At 40.2% G+C, this 12,026-nt stretch overlaps 1 protein-coding gene across 1 annotated transcript; it reads right to left on the minus strand.

The window, feature by feature from the left end:
- Positions 1-478: 478 nt before the first annotated feature.
- On the minus strand, positions 479-5,679 carry LOC146524401 (uncharacterized). The gene has a single exon (XM_085132605.1). It carries the CDS (start codon positions 5,381-5,383, stop codon positions 3,776-3,778), a length of 1,608 nt encoding a protein of 535 aa, XP_084988731.1. The 5' UTR covers positions 5,384-5,679; the 3' UTR covers positions 479-3,775.
- Between the last annotated feature and the right edge of the window lie 6,347 nt (positions 5,680-12,026).

Below are 12,026 nucleotides of genomic sequence, written 5' to 3' on the forward strand. Positions count from 1 at the left end.
GTTTTATTGTTACATGTAGCGACACAGCACTCATCCACAGTGCTGAGGAAAGTACTTAAACTATAATGCAGGTCTCAAACAGAGAGAGTCCTATTGCAGCAGATCACAAGAGAAAAAAAAAGTCAGGGGACATTAAAACCTCAGTGCCTGGTGTGTACTGGCCAGCAAGATGATAGTTGTAAAAAAACCTAAAAAAGAAACCTGTCTTTATAAGCCAAGCATCAACGCACACTAACGCTCTTTCAGTAAGTTTTTATTACACTTACAGCAATGTCACGATTGATTGTCAAGTCGAGTTATATTCATTTTACCTGTCTCTTTTCTCCTAAAGTCCACGTGTCTGCATCTGTTTTATTGTGACACATACTGAGTGGAGCAGAGAGTACACTGGGTACATCCACAAATATGACGCAAAATGCTGCTGACACTCTGCTGATTAGCTCTTATCAGCCTAAAAGAGATTAGGCAAGGCAAGGCAAGGCAAGGCAAGTTTATTTGTATAGCACAATTCAACAACAAGGTGATTCAAAGTGCTTTACAGAGACATTAGAAACAAAAACAAATAAAAAGCATGATTTAAAATTGATTAAAACAAGCAAACAAACTAACTAATTAACAAACAAACAAACAAACAAAACAGTATATAAAATCAAAACAGATAAAATCAGAACAGTAGATAAAATCAGTAATTAAAATGTGAGTTTTGAAATTTAAGCCTAAGTGTGGATTTGGTGCTTTATTCAAATGCAGCTGAGAACAGGTGAGTCTTCAACCTGGATTTAAATAAACTGAGTGTTTCAGCTGATCGGAGGCTTTCTGGGAGTTTGTTCCAGATATAAGGAGCATAAAAGCTGAATGCGGCTTCTCCGTGTCTGGTTCTGACTCTGGGAACTGATAAAAGACCGGATCCAGATGACCTGAGGGATCTGGAAGGTTCATACTGGGTCAGGAGGTCACTGATGTATTTTGGTCCTAAACCATTCAGAGCTTTATAGACCAGCATCAGAACTTTAAAGTCTATCCTCTGACGGACAGGCAGCCAGTGTAAAGACCTCAGAGCTGGACTGATGTGGTCCACTTTTTTGGTCTTAGTGAGGACTCGAGCAGCAGAGTTCTGAATGAGCTGTAGTTGTCTGACTGATTTTTTAGGTAGACCTGTAAAGATGCTGTTACAGTAATCAAGCCTACTAAAGATGAATGCATGGACTAGTTTTTCCAGGTCCTGTTGAGACATCAGATCTTTTATCCTTGATATATTCTTGAGGTGATAGTAAGCTGATTTTGTTATTGTCTTGATGTGTTTTTCTAAGTTTAGGTCTGCATCCATCACTACACCCAAATTTCTCGCCTGGTTTGTGGTTTTTAGGTGTATAGACTGAAGTTCTCTGGTGACCTGTAATCGTTTTTCTTTGGCGCCAAAGACTATTACCTCAGTTTTGTTTTTGTTTAGCTGGAGAAAATTGTGGCACAACCAGTCATTAATTTCCTCAATGCATTTACCAAGAGCCTGTACAGGGCCTCGGTCTCCTGGTGACATTGTGATATATATTTGTGTGTCATCTGCATAGCTATGGTAGTTTATTTTGTTGTTCTTTATAATCTGTGCCAGTGGGAGCATGTAAATGTTAAACAGAAGGGGTCCCAGGATGGAACCTTGGGGAACTCCACATGTGATACTTGTCTGCTCAGATGTGAAGTTACCTATTGATACAAAGTATTTCCTGTTTTCTAAGTATGTTTTGAACCAGTTTAGTACAGTTCCTGAAAGACCTGTCCAGTTCTCCAGTCGTTCGAGTAATATGTTGTGGTCAACTGTATCAAATGCTGCACTGAGATCCAGTAAAACTAAGACTGACATTTTTCCACTGTCTGTATTCAGACATATGTCATTAAACACTTTGGTCAGAGCGGTTTCAGTGCTGTGGTTCTGTCTAAAACCTGACTGGAAGGCATCATAGCAGTTATTCTGTTTTAAGAAGTAATTGAGCTGTTGAGAAACTGCTTTTTCAATGATCTTACTTAAAAATGGAAGATTTGAGATCGGCCTGTAGTTGTTCATTTGTGTCTTGTCAAGATTGTCCTTTTTTAGTATAGGTTTTATTACAGCAGTTTTTAGTGATTCTGGAAACACACCTGATAATAAAGAAAAATTGACGATCTGTAACAGGTCTGACTCTAAAGTCTTTGAGACCTTTTTGAAAAAACTTGTTGGCAGGACGTCTAAACAGCAAGAGGAGGAGTTCAGTTGACCTAAGATGTCCTCCAGGTCTTTGCTGTTAATCGGGTGAAACTGTTTCATGGTGTTTAAACAGTTTTTCGGTGGACACAGTACATATTCTGGATCTGCTGTTGATGTACCAATTGCTTGTCTAATCTTTTGGATTTTTTCTGTGAAGAATTTGGCAAAGTCATTGCAGGCCATGGTCGAATGAAGTTCAGCTGCCACTGACACAGGAGGGTTTGTTAGCCTGTCAACTGTAGAAAATAAGACCCGAGCATTATGACTGTTTTTGGTGATGATGTCAGAGAAGTAGGACCTCCTTGCACTCCTCAGTTGTAAATTATAATTGTGAAGTTTCTCTTTATAGATGTCATAATGAACCTGGAGGTTTGTTTTTCTCCATCTGCGCTCAGCTTTCCTACACTCTCTTTTTTCATTTTTCACTAGTGTGGAGTTTCTCCATGGAGACTTCTTCCTTCCAGAGATAACCTTCACCTTAATGGGAGCAATTGTATCCATTACATTTAACATTTTAGCATTGAAGCTATTGACGAGCTCATTGATTGAACCTCTGGACAGGTCAGGTGTTAATGGGAAGACCTGGTTAAATATCTCACTACTGTATTCAGTTATACACCGTTTTGTGATCACTGCTGTTGATATATTTGTGTGGGCTGAGATTTTACTTTCAAAGAAAACACAGTAATGATCAGACAGGCCCACATCAGACACAGTAACCTTTGAAATGCTCAGGCCCTTGGAGATCAGTAGGTCAAGAGTGTGTCCTCTATTATGTGTGGGCTCTGTTACATGCTGAGTCAGCCCAAAGTTGCCCAGAGTGTTACTCAGGTCTTTAGTCCCTTTGTCCTGAGGGTTGTCCACATGGATGTTAAAGTCCCCAACAATAATTACACAGTTGAAATCAACACAGATCACAGACAGCAGTTCACTGAGATCATTAAAAAAGTCTGTGCAGTATTTGGGAGGCCTGTAAACATTAAGAAACACAACTTTGGATGGGGCCTTCAGCTCTAAAGCCACATATTCAAAAGACTGAAAACTTCCAGGAGATAGCTGCTTACATTGAAATGATTCATTAAATAAGACAGCAACCCCTCCTCCTCTCCTGCTCACCCTGGCCTCACTGATAAAACTGTAGTTAGGAGGGGTCGTCTCGATGAGAACAGCTCCACTGTTACTTTGGTCCAACCAAGTTTCAGTTAAAAACATAAAATCAAGGCTGTGCTCAGTGATTAAATCATTAATTAAAAATGTTTTCCCAGCTAAAGATCTAACATTTAATAAAGCCAACTTAAGTGTTTTAGAGGCATTACTTGTCCCCTCGTGTTTGGGAGCAGTCTGTGGCACACAAGGTATGTTTACTATATTTAAAGATCTTTTAGGGTGCAGCTCTCTGTGTTTTGACCAGGCCACATGTCTCCTTCTGTCACCTAAAAGTACGGAAATTTTAAAACCTTCTAGTAAACAGGGTCCCAGCTTCTCCTGGGAAAAGTCACCACTGCCATAATCCTCGCAGCCCGGACCCTCCACACATCACACATCAGACTGCGGAGACAGGGCATGAAGGTGGTAAGGAGGAACTAAGGGGGGCGAGGCTGGGCAATGTGACTTCGATTGCTCTGTTGAGGGCGGGGCTCGATGGCGAACCTTTGGCTGCTCTGGTGGGGGGTTTATGGGGGACAAAAAGGGATTGGGCCGGGGGGTAGATCTGAGCCCAGCATTGACCTGCTCCATCATCTCCTCAGTGAATTTCAGGTGTGGGGAGGAGGGAGAAAGGGAGGGGGGGGAGGGTGATGGCCTGTCATGGGTTTGGGGGACTGGGGAAGATCGTGGTCCCTGGTCCTGGTCGTTGGTGTTGTTGAGAGAGTTGGAGGCAAATAGGGACCCCTCTTCTTGCCTCAGATGTCTCTCCTTTCTGAGGCTCTTCCCGGGTGGGGGCAGATGGAGCTCCTCCTCAAGGTTTCTGCTGGGCTTTGTCTGTTCTTGGAGTACTGTTTGTTCCTTTTTATGAGATAACTCCTCGTTTATCTCAGCCTTGGCACCAAGCACAGATGGATGACGTATGGAATAAAACAAGTTGGAGGTGAACAGTTTCACCCCCGACTTGTTAAAATTAAATCCATTTGCTTTAAACAGATGCCTGCGTTCCCAAAAAATATTAAAGTTGTTGATAAAATGCACTGAGTGGTCGGTACATGCTGATATGAGCCATTTATTCAGTGCAAACAACCTGCTGAATCTCTCGTCTCCTCTTCTGACAGGCAGTACAGGTCCACTGATGAATACAGCTGCATTCGGAGAGTTTACAGTATTTAATAATCCAGTAAAGTCCCGCTTCAGAACCTCCGACTGTTGTTTGGACACATCGTTTGACCCTGTATGCAGAACAATGTTTGTCACAGTTGGATATTCATCTGCAATTTGAAGAATTCTCTCCTTCAGGTTGTTGACCATATCCTTAGGAAAGCAGAGGACTTTAGTGTTCTTACCGCACATCCTTTGTACATCCTTTACGGCAGAGTCACCCACAATCAGAGTTTCAGGCCTAGCCTTTAGCTTTCCCTGTGGCCTTTTGCTTTTCAATAGATTTTCAGACCTTACTTCGCTACTTTTAGATGGATGGTTGTCCGATATAGATCCAGGGTCCTTTGATAGTGGAGCAAATCTGTTCTGTAGTTTCACATTCAGTTGTTTTGGAGGTTTGTTGTTAACCTTCCTATTCACGGTTGTCCAGTCCTGTTTCCTCTCGTATACAGGGGTAGAAGAGCTTCTCTGTCTCGTAGGAAGTGAAGGCCAGTCGGTTTCAAAGATTTCAGCTCGCTGTGCTCTGCCTGTGATATGTCCTCCCCCTTCCAGGAGACATGATTTATGTCTTGGTATTGCACCAAGACAGTCCAAGGGGGGATTATCGCTTGAGGATTTATAATAGTGCACAAAGTCTACTTTCTTGGTCATGTTATCTGTGCTCCTTAGCTGTGTACTAGCTTGCTCATCGCCATTGTTTTGAATCAAAGGCAAGGTTGTTTCATTTCCACACAGTCCATTTACCTCCACGTTTACTTCTAAGCGATGAATTTTTGTCTCCAGTACTGCAATCTTCTGCAGGAGGCTGTGGTAGTCATCTGTGGAGAGGGAAGGCATCTTGTTGCTAGTTAGCCTAGCGGTTAGCACCTTTCCAGGCTATTGAGGCTGTTCGGTGCCCAGACGCTGTAATCAGGCTTCAGCTGTGTCTAGGCCACAGACACACGGAGCACTGAGGATAAGGTAACTGTAAAAATGTTGCTGTTTCTGTTAAGAACACTTTAGTCCTAATGATCTATAAGTGTCCAGAAGCTATCGCAGGTAAGCTCATACAGAAAAAAGGGAAAAATCAGCGTAAAAATCAATAAAAATCAATAAAAGAAGCAAAGCATTTAAAGAGCAAAGAGATGAAGCGTCCACACTCACAAAAAGGCCAAAAGCCAAAACATTTAAGCTATAGATCCTATTTACCTGTTGTCCCTCTTTTATGGGTAATGTAGCTTCTTCTTTACATGAAGAACAATGCTGCAGGTACTGCTCTAACGTAACCCAGCTTAGCAGAAAGAAAAACCTAACGGTTCCCATAAGCAACCAAACCTGTGGTTTCCTTTTAACCAAACAATGCGATCTGTTTACAGGTGTGCAAGTATGCATGGAAATTATTTTGAAAAGCTGTGCAAAATGACTCATCTGGTGAGTTACATCTATTCTAATTTGGTTTCCTTTTAACCCTCTGAGGTCCACATGCTAATCCACTGCAATAGTTACACCCTTTTGCACTCGGCCAACAGTAAAATAACAAATGTTTCACAGGTTAGAGTTAAAGTGCATATATATATATATATATATATATATATATATATATATATATATATATATATATATATATATATATATATATATATATTTTTTGGTTTCTCCTCTGTAATATTCTTGATATTTATAATTGAGCAATTTGTATACATTACTGCTATTTCTTACATTTGTAAACTTTGTAATATATTGTATTATTTAATTAGTTTAGTCTGTTACCGTTACTGTTTTGGAGCAACTGTAACCCACATCCTTAGGGATTATGAAAGTATTCTGTTTCTGATTCTGATGATTAATCCTAATCCTAACCCGCACTGTGGGAGACCTACACCAACCGTTGTCAGCAAATGGGGCTTTGCAATATCAAACTAAAATGAATACCTCAATCCTAAATATCTAGTGGCATGTTCTTTAATATGTACACACACAGAATGTGATTCTGAATATTTTTGCTTTTGTATGGATTATTTTATAGTTTAACAGTACCACCGCCACACAAAATATACATATATCAATGTCTATGCATATATCAATATGCATAGACATTGATATATAGTTTGAAGCCTACGCTTTCAACACGCTTGTCTTAAATGAGTGATGTGATTTGGATGCACTGGTGTGTTCGTTGAATCCAGAGGGTTAAAGCACCATTTAAAAATATTTCTAAATCATACTATAATGACTATAATTAATATATATATATATATATATATATATATATATATATATATATATATATATATATATATATATATATATATATATGCACATACGAAATGCACAGCTTTAAACAGTTCTCAAAATCAAATTTAGCAGTAATTTAGCGATGTAGGCTTATGATTTACAGCTAAATCAAGTTATAAATAACAGAAAGGATGTCTACAATGGTCAAGGTAAATAGCTGTACCACGGCTGATGGACTGTTGCTGTTACATTTTACACTTTAAAAGTTAAAAATTCTGCATTTTGAATGGTTCCAAATTATTAGCAATTACATGTTTTCTTTAGAATTCTCAACTGTTACGAGTCTGATGCAAATCTGGCAAAAACTGCATGCAGGTCGAGCTTCCGCTAATAATAAAAATAATGGTACTTTATAATAATGTAACACTATTAAGCATTAGTAAGGTAGCGAGTGCTTAAATAATCCTTTATATATCATTAATCCTCCTTAGTAAGTCATTTATAAATACATATGCATTTATTCATCTATATACACCATGTACAGCTATCAGTTCTGTACGTCACTGCTGGTAATAATCATATCGATCACTTACACAGTCTCTTTGATATTTGATTTACTACTTTCATATGTCTAACCATCTTAGATCATTTTAAAATAGAACGTCTTTGTAAAATAATAATTGTGCTTAAACTAAGTGGACTGCTTGAAAAGACTGTGTCATAACTCATGTTACTCAGCAGAAACGTCCGTAATAAAATCCAGAATCTGGGATGAATGGCTGAAGTGATCCCCCCGCTGTGCCTGTCACTTTGTGATTTAATATGAAGGGCAAAAGCTTGAAGACATTTTTCTTTCTGTTATGTTCAAGGACAGCATAGTCTACCCACCCCGCTTTATGCTGCATGATCCATCATAACTCATGACTCTATTTTGTCAATTTCACATACGTATGTGATTCTGTCCCGCATGAGTCACGTGGGCTTTCTGAGCAGCGCTCAGTCTCGGCTCTGGTAAGCTTAGAGCTAAGTCACAGCCTAAAATATTGAGATAAGTCCAGTGTGAATGTAAATAACTGGGGTTTTTTTTGTTTTGTTTTTTTTTACCGGTTTTCTTGCCTTGTTTTTAGCAGATCTCTCAGTGCTCTGTGCAACTGCACCAAGTGGAGCAAGGCATAAACTCAAATTCTGCTGACATGAAAGAGCTGTTCATTTACTTGCCTATTTTCTCCCCTCTTCAGTTTAACGTGCACATGAGAAGTGTTAAAGAAACTAATCGTTTGTGTGCGATTATTTCTACGGCAGCAGAACTCTGTCGCAAACACGGTTGACACAAAATGGATGAGCAATGAGGCATTATGGCACAGCTCTTGCGTGACAGGATGGTTTTTTGGCCCGCTGGATGAAGCCGCACGTAACGTCGCTCTCTGCACAGAGGAATTTCTACAGCGCTTGCGCACCATTGCCTTTTACAGCGAGGAAGTCTCACTGTGGGCCTGCTGCTACAATGGCAATTCTCCTAATGCATTTTTCCATCGGGTTTAGCGCTGCCTGCCTTATCATGCATATGATGTGTTCCTACATATCCCGATGGGCTGTGGGTCACAGTAGTACCAGGAGGTTTTAGGTGTCGTACATCCAAAGAGGCCAACGAGAGCAAGAAATGGGGAAGATGACAATGATTTGATGTGACTTTATTTGTATCATAGTCTACACAGGGGATTGGACTTAACTTAATTTAACTCAGTTATTTCTGGTTGAGAAAATGTTCCCATGCTCACTATTGACAGCAGGTCTAGTGGACCATTGTGCCGAAAATATATGTAGCTCTTCAGCCACACCTTTTAATGACTGAATTCAATGACAGTCAGTGGCGGTCCTAGCCTGCTTGGCGCCACAAATTCCTAGTGCTTGCTGACATGACTGTGTTCCAACAACAATCCTAAACCACATCAGGAGCTGCACAAACAGGAAAGCTGTTTCATTCTTACTTGTTGCTAGGGAGACTGAGTAGCTTGGTCTAAACAACAGGTGTGGAATGTAGGGGGCCTCATGCTTGGCATTGACTGTCGGTGAGACGTGAAGTCCAAATAGCCTGGGGAGTGCAGACACAGGGAGCCATGAGAAATACTTCCAGAAGGTCGGAGGTCAAGATTCATTTGAAGGACAACCTTCAAATGAACTTCCAATTGAAGACGCCTACGGACCAAATCTACAGGCTCGTATTCCACTGAGAACACGAGTTTTGTCAGGCTTCTATTTTAGAGCTGGTTGTTTTATTAAAATTCATAATCCCACCATGACGGGGTGAACATGTGCGTCTAGTGACTGTACTGACTCCATCTTGTGTGGTTTATGGTCTATTCCCAAAGCTCACTCCAATAAACCATCTAATTAATTTCCAGTTTTTCATGTGCTTCCAGGAAAAATATAAGTCCAACATGTTTAGATGAAGGAATTTTGATGTGGATTATTGTTTATCAGAAGAGGTCACTGTTTATTTTATAGTTGGTCCTAACTGTAATGATTAGCATGAGAGGTCCTGCCGTTCCATCAATACGGGATGTATCATCTCAGCTTCTCAGAATGTGTCATAATAAAAAGCACGAAAGTATAAAATTACAATGGAAAGAATAGAGAAAAAAAACTAAGGGCTTTTATTCTATTCTTCTTTAATCAGTTGCCTCATAACCCTTCAGATTTATCTTCTCACCCTTTGGAGTGGGCTCAGACTGTGGGTAAAAAAATCCATCCATCCATCCATCCATCCATCCATCCATCCATCCATCCACCACTCAGGGTCATCACAGCTGGACTTTATCCCAGCCATGATAGAGCAGACATGTCGCCAGTTTTTCACATTTAAAATAAATAATGAAAAGCTGTAAGTTAAAAAATAATAGAATAAATATTTGAATGACATGTGATTAAAATAATAATGGATTGCATTTATATAGCGCTTTTCGGGGCCCTCAAAGCGCTTTACAATTCCACTATTCATTCACTCTCACACACTGGTGGAGGCAGCTACAGTTGTAGCCACAGCTGCCCTGCGGCAGACTGACAGAAGCGAGGCTGCCATATCGCACCATCGGCCCCTCTGGCCATCACCAGTAGGCGGTAGGTGAAGTGTCTTGCCCAAGGACACAATGACCGAGACTGTCCGAGCCGGGGCTCGAACCGGCAACCTTCTGGTTACAAGACGAACTGCCAACTCTTTGAGCCACGACACCAGAGCGGCCCCTTTTCCAGAGCAGTAGAACCCTTTAAATATATTTTGTTGACAGTTTAACTCTCTGAAGGTATGCTGCTAAGTACTAAAATGCTTTCATTCAAACCCCTACATCAATAACGTGTACAAATACTGATACTGCATTTTTAATGCAATAATTCTATTTTATTTATACAGTGCAAATTTGCAACAGCAGCTGCTTTAAACTGGCACTTTTCTATCATAAGATAAATATCCTAAAATAGTACAGAGCAAACAGACACTTGGCAACAGTGGGAAGGAAGAACTCCCTTTTAACAGGAAGAAATCTCTGGGAAAACCAAGCTCAGGGAGGGGCAGCCTTCTACCTCAAATGGTTGAAGGGAAGTAGAAGAGGAACCAAGAAAATACAGAGAGACAAGGGCGAAACACACATTATGGAAGTGAAAAGTGAAGAAATTTAAACATAAAAAAAGCACTCTTAAAAGATTGCAGAAAATGTGAAGTCTCTTGAAAATAAGCAACAGACTGAATCCATTTTGCTGAAAAGGGAAGAAAAGAAAAGCAGAATCTTTGGCAAGAGTTTATTATTTGTGAGGTGAAATTACGTTTCAGGCTGAATGACATGAAAAACTGTCTGAATGAGCTGCTGAAAAAATATTAAGTGGCTGATTTGTACTAGTTTTTTAGGTGAAGACAAAAACCGGATGTATGGTTAGACACACAGAAACACGCACATACACACAATAAATGCACAGGAGGTGAATGAACTACACTGACAGGTTTATTGCACGGTTCAACGTTGGGGATGATGGCTGTTGATTGACAGCTTTTAAAATGAGAACGAAACCAAGCCACCTGATCCATGTGAGTCATCGCTACAATTACCAGAATCATAATTAAGCTCATCATATAAGATACTGAAGGAATAAAGGTGAATTGGTGAAGCGCTATATATAAGCAAGCGATGTATAAACTACACAGGACATTAACAGAGAGACAGCAGGAGATCATCATCCCACACAGGTGAGCAGTAATATTCATGCCACACAGGGAATAGGGGCTACACCTCAGTGCCATCTCATCAAACTGCTAATTCCTCTGCCTTCCTTCCTCCACATATAAAGGTCAAGGCTTACCCGTTCACCTTGCGCTTTGGGGTCCTTAGGGACTGAGTAAAGCGCTATACAAATGCAGGCCATTTACCATTACCTCACGAGAAATACACTTGGTTTCACAAGTTTACACACAAGAACGCACGATCGATTCAGGAACCGCTCTCTTGTGCTTCCTCTCTGTCTCCCAAAGGGCAAAATCTAACAAAACAAAAGAGAACAGTATTAAAAATTGCTCATGTCGGTTCATCTGCAAGATTTTAAATTAATATGAATCACCATGACAATCGGCTGCATCTTCACACTCACTGACGTCTTTAGCGAGTTTTTTTTTTCTTTTCTTTTTCTTCCCCTTGGATAACTACTTGAGAGTGAAATTGCCACTGAAAGCAAAATGATTATTTAGAACATGGGTCCCTAGGTTCTTCTTAGAGCTTCTCTTTCGTCTCTTTTGAGTCTTTTCAAACTGAATGTGTTTTTCGGGAGCCTGCTGAGCGTGAAACTGGTAACAACAAAAGCCAACTGGAGCAGAAAGTGCCACTCCCTGAGACTCAGAGAGGAACGCTTTGACCAGAAACGTAGGTAATGCACCAATACTAAATCCACACAAATTGCTCAGAATGGACTAAATGGCTTTCTGTTACATCAGCAATTAAACAGGAGATAACAGTGTAGCAGTGTTATTCAGGAGTGTGTGTACAAACACATGCCGACCATGTGAACTGTGCATGCACAGCCACTGAGGACACTGAGGCTATGTTATGTCATGACATTTTTCCATTTAAGAATGAAGTAATGATAGTTGACGTATTAAAATCCACCCACTTTTATTTTCAGAGAATATCTTTGGGAATGGAAGGGCAGTGAAGTGCTGTTTATATGACTGTATTTATCTATTTCCCTGCTAGGAAAACATCTATTTTTAAAACTAATCCAATTGCAA

This window comes from Neolamprologus multifasciatus, chromosome 2 (assembly GCF_963576455.1).
Source record: "Neolamprologus multifasciatus chromosome 2, fNeoMul1.2, whole genome shotgun sequence".
NCBI classification, from domain to species: domain Eukaryota; kingdom Metazoa; phylum Chordata; class Actinopteri; order Cichliformes; family Cichlidae; genus Neolamprologus; species Neolamprologus multifasciatus.

Bases quoted from the DNA above. Each gene is read 5' to 3' on its own strand.
- LOC146524401 (XM_085132605.1), bottom strand. From the start codon at position 5,383: ATGCCTTCCCTCTCCACAGATGACTACCACAGCCTCCTGCAGAAGATT.